This window comes from Cololabis saira, chromosome 9 (assembly GCF_033807715.1).
Source record: "Cololabis saira isolate AMF1-May2022 chromosome 9, fColSai1.1, whole genome shotgun sequence".
Lineage (NCBI taxonomy): Eukaryota > Metazoa > Chordata > Actinopteri > Beloniformes > Belonidae > Cololabis > Cololabis saira.
This window is the reverse complement of record NC_084595.1, coordinates 9,768,080-9,786,105: the sequence shown is the minus strand read 5'-3', so window position 1 is coordinate 9,786,105 and position 18,026 is coordinate 9,768,080. Positions and strand designations below refer to the sequence as shown.

Genomic DNA, 18,026 nt, shown 5'->3' with positions numbered 1-18,026 from the left:
TGGCAACCCTATGCGTAACTCACAGGGAGCTGATTCCAGAGCCCGGGGCAACTGAAAAGGCTCGGTCACCCCAACGCTTGACCTTTGACCTGGGCAGCTCCAACAAACGTTGGTTGGAGGATCTCAGAGCTTTGCCAGGCTCACGCACCGTTAAAATCTCTGATAAATAAGGAGAGGCAAGGCCGTGCAGAGCTTTAAAAACAAACATTAAAAGTTTAAAATCAACTCTAAAACAAACAGGCAGCCAGTGAAGGGAATAGAGGACCAGGATGATTAGAGGACCGGGGTGATCTGCTCTCGTCTGGCTGTGTTTGTTCAAAGACGGGCAGCTGCATTTTGTACCAGCTGAAGACGGCTAAAAGAAGATTGGGCGATGCCAACATAAAGTGCATTGCAATAGTCCAATCTGGAGCTGACTAGAGCGTTAATAGCTCTCTCCATGTCGTGACGGCTCAAAAATGTTTTTACTTTGGCTAAAAGACGTAACTGATAAAAACTTGTCTTCACAACATTGTCCACTCGTCGGTCAAATTTTAAAAAGCTATCAAAAATCACTCCCAGGTTTCTAACTTTAGGACTGAAAGATCCAGACAATGCGCCAAAGTCAGCCGTCACGGTGTCTCCAAACAAAATGCACTCCGTTTTGTCCTCATTTAAATGTAGAAAATTGTGTGCCAACCACTGCTTGATGTCAGTAATACATTTCAGCAGGAGCTTTGTGCAATTTGTAATGATGGGTTCGCTCGTAGCCACTGGCTTTTGTTCAATGTAACATTTAAACTGTCGGTAAGCCGTCTGCTGTGTGATTTCACGGCCGTGGGTAGGATATCCTGTGTGACTTTGAAGCCTTTGCTGATGGTTATTATAGCCTTATAATTATGTTGTGGTGAATTGATTATGACTCTAGGCCATTTTCTTTTCTTTTAATAGCATGTATGTTATTAAGACTTTCTTTTCATGTTTTGTCACCTCATCTCAATATTCATGTTTACAGCACGGTCCAGAGGAAGGGTGTGATTAGATGTTTGAGATGAAATCATCTCGTCACGTTCCTTTCAAATACTTTGACAACAGAAAAATCCATCTTCTGTGTAAACAATTTAATTCACGTAGGCCGAACTGACTCTGCAGACTGCAGGACTGTAGCAGGCTGCAGAAATGTAACCACTTTTCAGGCCTTTATTGGTGCTTTATTCCAGACCAAGTCCAGATATTTCACCATACAGATCCTGAGTATGAAATTCCTCATTTGCATTTGGTCCCAGATACCAAATGACAGCAAGTGTTGGGGTAGTTCCTCAAAAAAAGTAATCCATTACATATTACTAGTTACTTTAAAAAAAGTAATCCCTTACACTACTTAGTTACTGGTTGCTGAAAGTAACTAGTTACATTACTAGTTACATTACTTTTGGATTACTCCGCAATATCACCTGAGCTGCACCATAACTCGATTGCCAATGAACAACATATACAGGACTGTCTCAGAAAATTTGAATATTGTGATTTTCTGTAATGCAATTACAAAACCAAAAATGTCATACATTCTGGATTCATTACAAATCAACTGAAATATTGCAAGCCTTTTATTATTTTAATATTGCTGATCATGGATTACAGCTTAAGAAAACTCAAATATCTTATCTAAAAAAATGTGAATATTCTGGGAATCTTAATCTTAAACTGTAAACCATGATCAGCAATATTAAAATAATAAAAGGCTTGCAATATTTCAGTTGATTTGTAACGAATCCAGAATGTATGACATTTTTGTATTTTTAATTGCATTACAGAAAATAAAGAACTTTATCACAATATTCTAATTTTCTGAGACAGTCCTGTAGTTGGAACCCATGGATCTTATAAATTGGAACCTTATTACTGCAGTGCCCAGATCAGCACCAGAAGTCCCGTAAAATCCCGTCAAATCCCGTAAAATCACGTAAGTGTTGCGCAACGCGTGAAGACCACGGTGAAGACGCATGAAAGGCAAGTTTGATTTTCTTTTCTGTTCTCCTGTTCTACATGTAGCTGAAAGGCTTAAAGTAACTAAAGTAATGTATTTTTTTGTCTTAGAGTAACTATAACGGGATTACCCAAATTAAAACTGTAACGCGGTACATTACTGCGTTACCGGCGAATGTAATCTCGTTACAGTAACCACCCAACACTGATGACAGCGTCCTACTTCCGTCTAACTTGCAGGTGCATCGTTTCACATTCACATGTTTGACTGCTTGCTAATGTCGTTTTAGAGGTCTACTATGAACTTTAAACAGCTTTGTTAACGTCTAAAACACAAAGCGAATGGATCATTAGGACATGTTCAGTGAATATTGCAAAAGTATTACGTGTCAGAACTCACTTACTTATGAACTTGTAACTTACATTAGGTTTGTAACATACCACTATCCCACCATATGTACATGTAAACCATCTAACCTTTTGCTGCATCGTCATGAAATGTCCTCAACTTCCTCTGCAGTCTGGGACGTTTGATGAGTAGGATTTGTTTACACTGTACTGAGATGTTGTTGAACACGTGAGCTTGTGTTAGACCAACGTAGGACGTTGGTGTGGATAGAATATCTCACCAGAGGTGGTAGAGGAGCCAAAAATTGTACTCAAGTAAAAGTACTGTTACTTCAGAATAATATGACTCAAGTAGAAGTAAAAAGTAGTCATCCAAATAATTACTTGAGCAAAAGTAAAAAGGTACTTGGTGAAAAAACTACTCAAGTACTGAGTAACTGTTGAGTAACGTCTGATTTATTTTTTTAACACAACCATTCAAACAGACAAAAGTACAAAATAATCATCTTCAGGCAAATTAAATAAATAAAATAATAAAATAAATAAAAATTAATAAAAAAATAAAAAATAGCTTAAATTAAAATAATCTTAAAGTAAATTCAAGTACTTTAATAAATAATAAAATAATTAAAATAACAGAATAAAAAAATAAATTAAGCACAAGTAGCACAAAATTTCAAGCCTTTGTACTTTTCTTTTTTAACCAGGCAGAACTAGAACAAGCCCAATAACTCATAGAAACTCTGTGTGTATTTGAGTCTGTGTAAATGTGACAAAACATGCAAAAACAAACATTTTTCCCAAAGAATCACCCAGTGATGTCATGAGATTGACGCGTACGTGGATAAAAGGGATAAAAGAAAAGTAACAGCTCAACGTGGCCTAATGTAGCGGAGTAAGAGAAACAGTTTCTTCTTCACAAATCTACTCAAGTAAAAGTAAAAAGTATATTGATTCAAAACTACTCCTAAAAGTACAACATTTCCCAAAAATTACTCAAGTAAATGTAACGGAGTAAATGTAACTGGTTACTACCCACCTCTGTATCTCACCTATATCAACCCTTTCCCATGGGCTGGCCCCGTGACCTCGTACCTGGATATCTTTCTCCTGAACGTGTCCCTAAATACACCCTTACTGCTGAGAGTCTGCAGGACTATGATCAAGGAACAAGTTATGCGCAGCTTTTTTGAGCTCACGTTGACTTCTGGGGTAAGAATCAATCACTCCAACACTCCAGATGAATCCAAAAACACACTTTAAGAAGACAAGATGAGGTGAGTTTGTTGTACTGTATGTTTGTTTACGCTGAATCAATCTCTCACTGCAATACAGTGAAAAAAATGAACAATAACAGTACGCCAGAAACAGAAAAACACAATAGGAAATTATGAGTAGATACTACAAATGTTAACAAATGTTAAATTAAAAATAAAGAGAAAAGTACTAAAATGCCTGTACCCAACATGCATACAGTATGTTAGCAAAAATGGACTATTTAACCCTATAATGGTGGATATATCATATTTCTAACATTAATTTGTGAGACCGCAGTACCACCCCATAATCAAAAAGGGTTTTACACAAACCAAAAAAAAAATAAAATAAAATAACTAAATAACAAAAACATAACACCTAACTAATGTTTTCATAATAATAATAATGATTATTAACTATTGAGAAATTGTTAAATAAAAAATTGGGATTTGTTTTTATTCTAATACATAATTGACACTTCATCTAAAAAAACTTTTTGTGTTTTTTCGTCTGTCGGGCATTAAAGGGTTGAGACATGAATTAAAAAGAAAAAAGGTTGGTGTATTAGAGCTCATATAAACAAGAGCTTTGATTCATGACCTCATCGTGGCTGGATCTGAGGCTTAGCTCGCTCCAAAGTTTATTTTATTCCCCACATGTGATAAACTTCATGTTTATCTGCAGCATCTCAGCTGTCCTCGTGGCCCGAGCTCCTGACGGCGGCGGTTGTTTCCTCCTGCCTTTTTATTCCACCCAGTCTCCTCCAGTTCCTCTCCATTTGGCTCCAAAGCCCCACCAGCTTTATGAAGGCTTGACTGCAGCTTCCCTTCCCTGAAACTGTGTCGTCTACATCTGTTACCCCCCGCCGGCTCTAAGTGAGCGCTCCCCCTCCCTCCCTTTGTTTCACACTCTTGTGCCAGCCCACAGCAAAAGTTGTCTGGTAGGAACGACTGACACCACCTCTGGAGATCCACGATCAATGCTGCTGGGTTTATGTGGCCGTCTTTTCTTTTTCTCCAAAGTTATACTACCACCGGGGGTGGGGGGAGGTGGGGCCCTTAAAGCACATGTCAGGCACTTAACCACTTCAGTCGTCTTTGCAAACATCTGAGTGCGGGTCGATCTGCTGCTCTTTGCAAAACCATTATCAAAGCAATTAAAAGCTCCACATTCGGCAGTGATGCAGCGCTATGCAGATTAATCCCAGAGGAGTTCAGGATGTCTGGGAGTCGAGGGAGTTTTGTTAAGTGCCTGCTTTCGCTCTCGTTTTCTCCTGCTGTGCCGGAGAGGAGGAGGCCAGAAGAGATCAATAGAGAACAAAGAAAGTCACCGGTGGATGGATAGCTGCACTCGAAGGGCCTTCCTTCTTCTTCTTTGCATGTACCGATCATCCCTGTGGTTTCATTCAGAGGTCGACGGCCACACAGCAGCTTCCTTTTTAAGCTACAGGCTGTATTACCAGCATGATATGTGCAGACAGGCCGCATCTGTCCTCCAACATACATGTCATACACAGTACTCGAGTTGTAAAAAAAAAAATCAGGGGGGATGGTGGATTTTATCATATGGGGACAGATAATTTGAGCTGATTACAAATAATATAATATATTACAAATAATAGCACTGACCAAAACACCTGCAGAAATACTGCAGGAATGACATAGCAGCAGTTAAATGCAGCTTTCTGTAAGCTTTAAATATCCACTGGGCTTACATCAAATACATCAAAACACAACAATAAAAAACAGTTTTCTGAACTTATCAATATGACTCTGTCCTTCACAGGATAAGTAAAATGGATCACTGTAAAAACTTAAAATCTTAACAAGAATATTTGTCCTATTTCTAGTTAAAATGTCTCATTTTAGTAAAAAAAATCTCATTACACTTAAAACAAGACTCATCACTGGAAAAAACAACAATTTTCACCTGTTTCAAGTAGATTTTCACTTGAAATAAGTAGAAAAATCTGCCAGTGGAACAAGATTTTTTGCTTGTAATAAGAAGATAAATCTTGTCCCACTGGCAGATTTTCCTACTTATTTCAAGTTAAAATGTATTTGAAACAGGTGAAAATTGTCAAATAAGTTATTTTTCTGGTGTTATTTTTCTGGTGATGACTCTAAATGTTGAAAAAGCAGTAAAACCACATTAATTGGTGAAATGACATAAGGGATAGAAAGGGGGGATGGCAGTTTTACAGGGGGATGATTTGGACCGTTTTTATTTCAGGGGGGATGCCACCCCCCCTCATCCCCCCTCAACTCCAGTACTGGTCATACAGCAACACGTGCTCTTTCTGATCTCCCAGGCTTTTACTCCCGACTCCGGATTTGTTTTACATGAACAAAAGGACCTTTCTTTCAGCTCGTCTTATAATAACACCAAACTGCTTGATCTTCGCTTTCACACTTCCTCCCAACTTAATAAGGTCCACAACGTTTTCACTATTTTTCCACTTAATTTTTTCACTTAATTTACAACTTTGCCTCAGAGTTTCCTGCAGCTTCCACTGTTAATCTGGTTTTAACTATAAGTGCACATGCTAGTGGTGAGTGTTTTAGCATCCAGTATCTCAAAGACTAAAAAAAAGTCACATGCACATGGACTGACAGACATAAAAGTGACATGACGACGTGAGCCAGTTACATCACTATACTGTTAGACTGGTGCAGGAGTGATGACTGCCATTCAGGAGCAACTTTATTGGAAAATTTCATTTCCTTACAAATATTTTATTGTGTTTTGCGTCTGCCTGTAAATAGGGATTATTTCTATAAAGCACTGCTCAATCCTCATTCAGTCCTTTATGTGCCGGTGGGTGAAGCCCAGCTAGTGAGTTTGAGAACAGTGTTTTCTTCATTACATCTTTGCAATACATCCCCAAATCTGAAAATCTGCAAAAAGAAATATTACAACAAAATGGCTAAAATACATCAATTTTATCATTCCATACCTTAAATTCAATAAATAAATAAACCAAACAAGCCTTAAAAGATGTTCTGGTATCTAGGATACTCAGTGATGAAGTTGTGTCCCTTTCTTCCTGCAGGCATTTCTAAAGGTTGTTCATATTCCATTTATTTTGTTCCGTATTTTTCCCCACATGCTCTGCTGCAGACAGACCAGTCCAGGACCAGCACCGTGTTTTTCCAGAACCCAGTAATGTTTGCAGAACTTGGCTTTGCTGTCTGTATTTTTCTCTAAACTGCACACATAAACGCTGCCGTCACAGAGGCGTTAAACCCCCACACCATCACCGTGTCCAAGCAACAAGACCAAGACTTTTGGACTTGTTGCTGATAACAGTGTGGGTGGTCATTTCTTTCTTTGGTCAGGATCAATTTCTTTCAAAAGAAAAGAAATCCAACCCAGGAGTCCAAGAGATAATGACGCAGATTTTTTTTTTTTTTTCCACAGTAAAGTTTTAGGTTGTATTCATGAATTTATCATGAAGGTTTCTAGTAATGTCTCACCTGGGTGGTTATGTCAGTTCTTGTGCGATACCGTCCGACTATTAGCTGACACCAGAGGTTTGAAATAACATTATTTTTCACTTTTTCTTCTTCTTAACCTTTATTTATACAGGTAAAATCTCATTGAGACCCAGGGTCTCATTTACAAGAGAGACCTGTTTTAGGTAGTCAGCAGCAAAACACAAAGTTACAGACTAACTGAACGTACAACAGACAAAAACAAAACAGAAACATAAGATAATTAATAATAATAAAATTAAGTACTTTACTTTACTTAAACTTTAACTTCTCATGTGGTTATACAAACCCATCGATGATTAAATAAAGCTGCAATCCTGATGGCCTCAGTCTTGTGCTGGAGTTATGGCTAAATGATTAGTTAGTTAGTATTTTCAACTCCTTGCTTGCACTAAACTGCTCCCAGTCTTTTTTTGTAAATGGTTTCAGGCCTAAAATACAAAAAATAAATCAAAATTCAGTGTGTGCTAACAACTGCCAGGGAAAAAAGCATTAAAATATCTTGTCTCATACTGTCTGCAAAGAAATAAAACTCTAATTAAGTACAGGAATCACTGCACTTCTTCACCAGCAGATTTTTCTGATATTATTGCCTCTTGATAAATTGTCATTTATCCAGATCAATTATGTAATTTCCTTTTAAAATGAGTAAATTAAGGTTGGAGTTTGCTCCGGGGAAAATGAATTGCCTTAAGTAAACCCACACTAGACTAGATGGTTCCTGAGGGAGCCCCCCCACCGGGTTCCTCCCTCCCCCTGGGCTTTACGGCAGTCATTAGCAGCTCATATCCAGTCAGGTTGAAGGCGAGAGGTCCTGCCTGTGTTTTTCAGTTGTGAAAAGGAGCCAACAGCCCCCCATTTTCCTCCCTTTTAAGGCCCATTCACATGGAGAATGAGGGTCGTGCTATCCTTTATGTGCCGGTGGGTAAACCTCAGCAGGTGAGCCCGAGTCACAGCAATACCGTGTCTTCAGTGCATGCTGGGTCTGTCCAAACCACAAAGATGCCCCCATTAGTGGAAATACAAACAAGCAGCACTGCAGGCTGCTCGTCAGGGCCGACCGGGCCACAAAGCATGCAAATGTGCACCCAGCAACAACACAATACAGCCAATCTACCTGCAACCTCCCTGCAGGAAAAACACCAGCGGGGTGGAAACCTGAATGTGAGATCTGAGGATGAGGGATGTTGGCGCTTCTTTGATGAGAGTTGTGTGTAAGAATCACTTTATTTTAAATAGAAACCAGTTTCAATAAACAACCCGTCTGCCGTTTAAGTGATTTCTACGGGCTGGACGGTGGCCAGTTGTGAATCTACGTTAAACTCGGTGACTGTATGAGTTAATATCTAAATCTGAGAGCAACGATTCTCACACGGGACATCATTTCATGTTACTTGAAATTTTTATTTCTTTATCACAACACAACACACATAAATTGCACATTTACAGGACTGTCTCAGAAAATTAGAATATTGTGATAAAGTTCTTTATTTTCTGTAATGCAATTAAAAAAAACAAAAATGTCATACATTCTGGATTCATTACAAATCAACTGAAATATTGCAAGCATTTTATTATTTTAATATTGCTGATTATGTCTTACAGTTTAAGATTCCCAGAATATTCAAATTTTTTGAGATAGGATATTTGAGTTTTCTTAAGCTGTAAGCCATGATCAGCAATATTAAAATAATAAAAAGCTTGCAATATTTCAGTTGATTTGTAATGAATCCAGAATGTATGACATTTTTGTTTTTGTAATTGCATTACAGAAAATCACAATATTCAAATTTTCTGAGACAGTCCTGTATGCTTAATTCTTTATTTCCTTACAAAAATAATATTTACAACTGGGAAATGAGACAAATAACAAAATAAATAGACAAGTAAAGAAGCACTCAGCGTGGCGCAGCACACTTTTTCATTTCACTCAGCATAAAGGAAGTCCGGATGGGCGCCGGCCCGGTCCAGACTGTGGTAAGGTGCCCCCCCTTCCCTTCTGCTGCCGGTGTTCTGCCAATCTTTGCTACCTGCCAGAAAATGCTACTTTGTGGTTCTGCGCATGCGCACAGTTGATTTTCAAAGTTTGATGGACACACCAATCATTTCTTGCACGATGTAAAATAAATATGGGAGTATTTGATCCTTCAAAATACACTACCCAAGACATGAATTGCATTACACTTGAACATTATACGATAAAGAGGAAAAAAAAAACAACTCTATCACTTTATTTGATATTCATTCATTCAGCATTTTTTGGCAAAGCAGCAGAAATTGGCAGAACACCGGACCCTCAGCCCGGCGGGGCCCGTTCTCCCGGCGGCACCGCCGCGGCCAGTGGCGTCAATTCAGTGGAAGCTAAGGTATGGCAAGGTTACGAGTCACAGAACTTAACTAGAGTATCAATCAACACGTCCAGCAAATACTCATCACAGAAGTCTGTTATGTAGCTTATCTGTGTGGTCAAGAAAATTGGAACTTTTTCAAATGCAGTCTCCCTCACACAGCAAAAACTCAACATCTTACCAGGAATATTTGTCTTGTTTCTAGTTAAAATGTCTCATTTTTAGTCACAAAAAATCTCATTACACTTAAAACAAGAGTCATCACCAGAAAAATAACTTGTTATTTGACCATTTTCACCTGTTTCAAGTAAATTTTCACTTGAAATAAGTAGAAAAATCTGCCAGTGGAACAAGATTTTTTTGCTTATAATGAGAAGATAAATCTTGTCCCACTGGCAGATTTTTCTACTTATTTCAAGTGAAAATTTACTTGAAACAGGTGAAAATTGTCAAATAAGTTATTTTTCTGGTGTTATTTTTCTGGTGATGACTCTAAATGTTGAAATAGCAGTAAAAAAATGTATCTTGTCATTACAAGCAAAACAATCTTGTTCCATTGGCATATTTTTCTACTTATTTTAAGTGAAAATCTACTTGAAACAGGTGAAAATGGTTGTTTTTGAGTCTTGTCTTAAATGTAATGAGATAAAAAAAAAAGAGACTAAAAATTTGACATTTTAGCTAGAAATAAGACAAATATTCTTAAGATTTTGAGTTTTTGCAGTGTATAATAACTAGTGAAATCGATCATGTTGTTCTTATTTGCATTTTTAGTTATTCCATAAATGTATTTAAAAAAACAAAAATTTACATTTAACCCTTGAAGCAAAGGTGTGGCGGCTGCCGTACCTTGCCATACCCAATTGACGCCCCTGGCCGCGGCGCTGGCGTCTCTGTCGGTACACCGGCCCACACTGCAAAAACTCAAAATCTTAACAAGAATATTTGTCTTATTTCTAGTTAAAATGTCTAATTTTTAGTCTAATTTTTTTTTTTTTTTTTTTTTAATCTCATTACATTTAAGACAAGACTAAAAAACAACCATTTTCACCTGTTTCAAGTAGATTTTCACTTAAAATCAGTAGAAAAATCTGCCAATGGAACAAGATCGTTTTGCTTGTAATGAGAAGATAAATCTTGTCCCACTGGCAGATTTTTCTACTTATTTCAAGTGAAAATTTACTTGAAACAGGTGAAAATGGTCAAATAACAAGTTATTTTTTCTGGTAATGAGATTTTTTGACTAAAAATGAGACATTTTAACTAGAAATAAGACAAATATTGTTGTTAAGATTTTGAGTTTTTGCAGTGTATAATAACTAGTGAAATCGATCATGTTGTTCTTATTTGCATTTGTAGTTATTCCATAAATGTATTTAAAAAAACAAACATTTACATTTAACCCTTGAAGCAAAGGTGTGGCGGCTGCCAGACCTTGCCATACCCAATTGACGCCCCTGTCTGTCGGTGCACCGGCCCGTCACCACCGGCCCGTCACCAGCAGGAGTAGGAGAACAGCGGGTACTGGCTCCACTCGGCCACGTTGCCATGGTGATATCCGTGGTGCACGGCCTGTGAGGTGTAGTCGTGGGTGAGGTGGTGGGGCGGCGGGTACTGGGCCGGCCCGGGCCCGCTCCACTGGCCCAGGGGCTGCTCTGCTCCGTAGGGGCCGTAGATGTGGTGGCCGATGACCCCGGGCTTGCCGGCCTGGGCCATGCTCATGTTGAGAACCCCCGTGTAGTCCTGGGGGCCCGGGGGGGGCAGCCCGCCGTGGGGGAGGGCGGCCTCGTTGCTGCGCGACTTGGTGGACTCGTGGTCGGGGACCGTGGCCACGTCGGGGACCCGGGACTCGAAGCTGCTGCGCCCCGACCCCCCGGTCCCGCCGGCGCTGCTGGAGGACGGGGACGGGGACTTCCCGTACCCGTGAACCCTGGAGAGCAGGAAATAAAGGGGTCAAAGACGTGTTCACTCAAACTTTAGTGCTGCTTAAACTAGGGCTGGGCGATATATCGAGATTTTAATATATATCGATATATTTTCAAACGCGATATGGTACGAGACAATATCGTTTATATCGATTAAAAAATATATATATATATGATTTTGATATAGCTTATTTTGCGACAAATTGACTTGAATGTTTTATTTGAGATTTGCACAAATGTTTTGTTATTTGCACAACTGTCAACCTCAGTGGAAAAGTCTGCCTGTTACTGTCTACATTGTATTAATTGCACAGTGTATTTTAATTTAATTGTTATGCAGGAAAGGGATATTTGTTTTATTTTATTCAAGAAGCATTTTTATTCAATATATGCAGGCAGTTTATTTTTATTTCATTTGTTTTATACATTTTGATATTGTGCAGACCTCTGTTAATAAAGGTACCTGTGTGACATTTGGCACGAGGCTTTGTATCAAAACTGACTGTTTTTTTAAGGGTTTGCCTCAGAAAAAATGAAGCTAACAGAGATGCTATGCTATAATGCTTTGGGGGAAACCCCAATTATGGCACAGAAAAAATATCGATATATATCGAGTATCGCCATTCAGCTAGAAAATATCAAGATATGACTTTTGCTCCATATCGCCCAGCCCTAGCTTAAATCCACCGGCTCCAGAGGTGTCAAGTAACGAAATACAAATACTTTGTTATCTTACTTAAGTAGAAATTTTGGTTATCTATACTTCACTGGAGTAATTATTTTTCAGACGACTTTTTACTTTTACTCCTTACATTTTCACACAATTATCTGTACTTTTTACTCCTTACATTTTAAAAACAGCCTCGTTACTCTATTTCATTTCGGCCTTAAAAAAAAAACTATCCAGTTAAATTGCTCCATCCAGATAGAGTGAATTTGGTTGTGGTTGTTTCAGATGTTCTTGTCCAGTTTTGTTCTTACATCCGTTCCCTCAGATTCCTGCAACTAAACTTGGATGTACATTCCAATAAAGGTTAGGATAAATGATAACATGCCTCTGAAGTTTGACTTTTTGCACCATTACAATACTTATAGGCAACTAGTCATCATATCTCCTGCTCTCTGAAACACATGTTAATGCTCAATAGTACACATATATGGTTCTTTAATATATTTGCATTATACTAAGATGCATTCATTTTCAATGGCTTTTGTCCTTAATGGCTTTTTCCCCCTTACATTACTTTTACTTTTATACTTTAAGTAGTTTTGAAACCAGTACTTTTATACTTTTACTTGAGTAAAAAACGTGAGTTGATACTTCAACTTCTACAGGAGTATTTTTAAACTCTAGTATTTATACTTCTACCTGAGAAATGAATACTGTACCTGTAGGGCTGGTAGGAGGCCGGAGCAGGAACCAGCTGCTCTGCGTTGTACAGGTCTCTCGTGTCCACGGCGGCGGGGGAGTCCGTCCTCGCGCTCGGCTCCCTCTCCGCGCCCCACGGAGAGAAACGCTCGTCTTTGACGGCGTCCTCTTCTTTCCTCCTGGGCAGCTCTCCATCATCTCCCTCGTAGCCGTCAAACGTTGACTGGCAGAAGTCTGGAAAAGCTCAAGTCCGTCAGCGCACAAGGATAAAGACACCAGGAGACTAACGCCCGCCCGCTAGGGATGGGCGGTATGGACTAAAAAATGTATCACGATAATTTCTGGCATTTATCCCGATAATGATAAAAATGACGATAAAAAAATACCAATTCAACTCCACCTTTGTAACTATAAATCTATCTCGCTCTCAGATCCGCCATGTTTGTTACACAAAAACATCATCAACGGGAATTTATCCTTTTCTTTCTTTCTTTCTTTCTTTCTTTCTTTCTTTCTTTCTTTCTTTCTTTCTTTCTTTCTTTCTTTCTTTCTTTCTTTCTTTCTTTCTTTCTTTCTTTCTTTCTTTCTTTCTTTCTTTCTTTCTTTCTTTCTTTCTTTCTTTCTTTCTTTCAGGCTCATTTCCTTCCTTCCTTCCTTTTTCCCTTCCTTCTTCCTTTCCTCTTTTCCCCCTTCCTTCCTCCTTTCCTCGTTTCCTTCCTTCCTTCCTTCCTTCCTTCCTTCCTTCCTTCCTTCCTTCCTTCCTTCCTTCCTTCCTTCCTTCCTTCCTTCCTTCCTTCCTTCCTTCCTTCTTTTTTCCCTTCCTTCCTTCCTTCTTTTTTCCCTTCCTTCCTTCCTTCCTTCCTTCCTTCCTTCCTTCCTTCCTTCCTTCTTTTTTCCCTTCCTTCCTTCCTTCCTTCCTTCCTTCCTTCCTTCCTTCTTTTTTCCCTTCCTTCCTTCCTTCCTTCCTTCCTTCCTTCCTTCCTTCCTTCCTTCCTTCCTTCCTTCCTTCCTTCCTTCCTTCCTTCCTTCCTTCCTTCCTTCCTTCCTTCCTTCCTTCCTTCCTTCCTTCCTTCCTTCCTTCCTTCACGTACGTTGTGTGTGAATTTAACACAGAACCATAAATCAGCTTTACACAAAAACGTCATCAACGGGAATTTATCGTTTTTACCGTGAAATGACAAATTCTTATCGTGAGGAATTTTTTTGCCGGTTTATCGTGAACTGTAAAATATCGCCCACCCCTACCGCCCGTGGACGGTTTCTGGAGGAGCCTGTACCTGGTGAATGTTCCTCTTTGGAGTCGTCGTTGAGGAGATCTGACGTCTTGGCTCTCTTCTCCAGGGACGCTGGGTTCTTGCTGGCACGTCTGCTGAGGACAATCACAGAAACAACATCAGTACTGTGACGTCGCAGTGGGATCCGTTTATTTTTACTCGTGCAGGAAAGTCACCTCTTCTTGCTCGTGCCCTCGTCCCTGAAGCCCTTCGCAAATGGGTTGTGGTCGATCTTCAGCTTTGTGATCTGTGTGGGGAGATTTAAAAACTCGTCAGATCTGTGTGACGACCTCACCAGACCAGGGGGCCGTACGGCGGCGGCTTTAGCGGCGACTGGGCCTCACCTTGGTGTTCTGGTAGGCCGTGACGGCGGTGAAGGACGTCTCGGGGAAGGTGAAGGTCTGGAAGACGCTCCAGCGGACGCTGAACAGGTCGTCGGCCTGCACCACGTGGAAGCGCGGGTGGTAGCGATGCATGGAGTGCAGAATGATCTGCAGAAAGAAGAAGACATGCTTCAATTTCACAAGCATTCACCTCAGTCTGCAGCGTCAGCAGAGGTGGGTAGTAACGAGTTACATTTACTCCGTTACATTTACTTGAGTACGTTTTGGGAAGTTTTGTACTTTTAGGAGTAGTTTTGAATCACTATGCTTTTTACTTTTACTTGAGTAGATTTGTGAAGAAGAAACTGTTCCTCTTACTCCGCTACATTAGGCTACGTTGAGCTGTTACTTTTCTTTTATCTCTTTTATCCGCGTACGCATCAATCTCATGACATCACTGGGTGATTCTTTGGGAAAAATGTTTGTTTTTGCATGTTTTGTCACATTTACACAGACTCAAACACACACAGAGTTTCTATGAGTTCATGGGATTGTTCTAGTTCTGCCTGGTTAAAAAATAGTACAAAGGCATGACATTTTGTGCTACTTGTGCTTAATTTATTATATTATTTATTAAAGTACTTGAATTTACTTTAAGCTTATTTTAATTTAAGCTATTTTTTTATTCATTTTAATTTATTTTATTATTTTATTGATTTAATTTGCCTGAAGATGATTATTTTGTACTTTTGTCTGTACTTTTGTTCTAGTTCTGCCTGGTTAAAAAAGAAAAGTACAAAGGCTTGAAATTTTGTGCTACTTGTGCTTAATTTATTTTTTTATTCTGTTATTATTTATTAAATTACATGCATTTACTTTAAGATTATTTTAATTTAAGCTATTTTTTATTTTTTATTAATTTTAATAAATTTTATTATTTTATTGATTTAATTTGCCTGAAGATGATTATTTTGTACTTTTTCTCTGTTTGAATGGTTGTGTTAAAAAAATAAATCAGACGTTACTTAGTTACGTAGTTTTTTCACTAAGTACTTTTTTACTTTTTACTTCTACTTGAGTCATATTATTCTGAAGTAACAGTACTTTTACTTGAGTACATATTTGGCTCCTCTACCCACCACTGAGCGTCAGGGAGAGGTTTTCCTGGATACTCACGTGGCCGTGCTGATCCAGCGTGTTGTTGGTGAGCTTGAGCTTGAGGAAGGAGATGGATTGCTTCATCCAGTGACTCCCCGGGGCGGGAGAGTCCGGGTGGAGATACGTCCTGCAGGGAGGCTGAGGCTCCGCTTTTCCCGCCACCTCCCATTTCTCTTTATTCCACTGTAGGTAAGAGGAAGATAACGAGTCAGACCCAAAATGTGACTTACAGGGAAAAAAAAGCATATAATCTTCCTTAACTTCCCACGAGAGAGCTGAGGAGCCGGCCGATACCACCCACAGAGACAGGGGGTAGTACAGTGAGCACTCAGCAGGAGATAGAAAAACAGGAAGAGATAGCACCCTTTGATGTACAATGTCAGGAGGAGAGGGGGGTGATGATACTGGAAACCACTGAAGCGGAGCTTCATCCCAGGTGCATAAGCAGAACCAGGAACTTTTTCTCACTATTACAAGCCTTACCTTGTACCTGAAACCGTCCTCGGGGACCATGTCCACCAGTAAGATGTACTTGGCGCAGGGAATGAGACCAGATAGACTGATCTTGCAGTGCGGAAACATCCTCCTGGACAACAGAAGGAGGACATAAGTGAGGAGAAACAGCAGCAGAAACAGCAGCACTAGCAGAAGGCACCGCTTTCTAGGGCTGTGCGATTAATCAATTTTAAAGCTAAATCGGATTTATTAATCACAATCGATGTTAAAAAAGGAAAATCGGAAAATCGATTTTCCTTTTTTGCAGCTGGCTGCATTACAGACAGAGCTCGTCTAGTCATCTTTGTTTGCTCAAGAAAATTGTAAATGTTGTCACTTTACTAAACTCAAGGAGGATTTACAGTATCTTTCAATTGCACTTCATTCCCAATAGGGAAATGTGTTTGCTATTTTTCTTTAAAAATAAAAGATTAAAATATTTGAAACCATTTATTTACCATTGTCTTTTGTAGTTTTACCAAAAAAATCGAAATCGAAAATCGGGTTTTCAGAGAAAAAAAAATCGGGATTTTATTTTTGTCCAAAATCGCCCAGCCCTACCCAAACATTATTCCAAACATTAAAACATTTCATCTCCCCTTTTCGATGCCTCACCTGCCTGGCTTTGTGATAATCATCTCTGTCCCAATGCCGTGGAAACTCCTCCAGAGCTCGTTGTCGTCCAGAGTCATCCTGATGTTGCCCTGGAGATAGGCATCGGGGTTGGCAGCCATGGAGGTGGGAGGGGGGCCGCTGAAGTTGGCCTTCAAGTCTACAAAAAACAGAGTCAAAGCCGTGAAGACGAGACGCATCTCGTCAGGAAAACTTTCTGCAAAAAAAAGCCTGCAGTGCAGGCGGGGCGGGCACTCACCTCGGATGGACTGCATCTTTTTTTTAAGGCTCAGCACAAGAAAAGAAAAGGTTCTCACATGAAAAGCTTTTTACGCGACCCAACTGTTTCCCAAAATGCCGAAACCAGCTCCACGCCCAAGCGTCCTGCCGCATGAGTTTGGGGAGAAATGAATAAATCCCGGTGCTCCCAGAGGTCAGACAGCTCAGTCCTGCTGGGGGTGATGTTTCATTTGAGAGATGCTGCTGCAGGACTGGACGAGCAGGGGTTTTAAGGGGAACCCTGCAGTAGGTGGGGCCTGCAGGGCCATTCCCAGGCTTTGAAGTGGCACAATGATGAGTCAGTGTTCCTCTGTGATTGGAGGGGGCTGGAAATCAAAGAGACTTAGCAGAGCCTTGATACCGTCCCCACAGGAAGGGGGACGGAGGAAATGCATCTTTATTAACTGCTAAGGGACTTTAAAACAAATATGGATGGACTTCCCTGCTGCAGATCAACAGCAGATCAGATCTTTGCAGCGGCACCAGAATCATTGACACACACGTAATCACGCACTAAAACACCACTTAGTGTGTTTGTGCCGTGTGTTGAGCACCCGGTTTAATTTATTTGGCACATTTGTGGAGAAATGGGTGGATTTAAAAGGCGTGTTTGAGGTCACGCTCAGACTGATACACATTTATACGGAAGGGGTTTCGAGTTTCACAATCGGAGAGGGATCACACTCGCACTTTTCTGCCCTCTTGACTTTTCCGTCAAATTACAGAGTGGGTGGGAAAGCGGGTGTAAAACCATAATGGTGTTTCTTCAGGTAGCTTCACCTGAGGGCATTTTGTGAGCCCCTGGAGGAGCAGGAGGGAGGGAGAGATGACCGCAGCGCTGTGGAGGTGGCGGTTTGTGTATTAGGATGTCTAGACAGGCCCGTGCTCTCGTAGATAATCTCATTAGGCCGGTTTCCCTTGAAGAAGCTGGTTTCTACATGTGGAGAAAGCCCCGCGTGTGGGCAGGGAGTTAACGGCCAGTTAGCACCAAAAGCCCAAGTCGGCCACGAGTGGGGAAGGAGGGGTCGGAGAATAAACAGCTCGGCCTTTTCTCCAGTGGCGTCAATTCAGTCAAAGCTAAGGTATGGCAAGGTTACGAGTCACAGAACTTAACTAGAGTATCAATCAACACGTCCAGCAAATACTCATCACAGAAGTCTATGTAGCTTATCTGTGTGG

The 18,026-nt window shown here is 40.2% G+C and overlaps 1 protein-coding gene across 1 annotated transcript; it reads right to left on the bottom strand.

The window, feature by feature from the left end:
- Window positions 1–10,741: 10,741 nt before the first annotated feature.
- On the bottom strand, window positions 10,742–16,934 carry tbx16 (T-box transcription factor 16). Its single transcript, XM_061729827.1, has 9 exons — window positions 16,828–16,934; window positions 16,572–16,728; window positions 15,945–16,047; window positions 15,480–15,644; window positions 14,325–14,471; window positions 14,157–14,227; window positions 13,984–14,075; window positions 12,727–12,940; window positions 10,742–11,342 (listed from the first exon to the last, which is right to left on the bottom strand). The coding sequence occupies exons 1-9, from the start codon at window positions 16,841–16,843 to the stop codon at window positions 10,907–10,909; spliced, it is 1,401 nt and encodes a 466-aa protein (XP_061585811.1). The 5' UTR covers window positions 16,844–16,934; the 3' UTR covers window positions 10,742–10,906.
- Window positions 16,935–18,026: the final 1,092 nt, after the last annotated feature.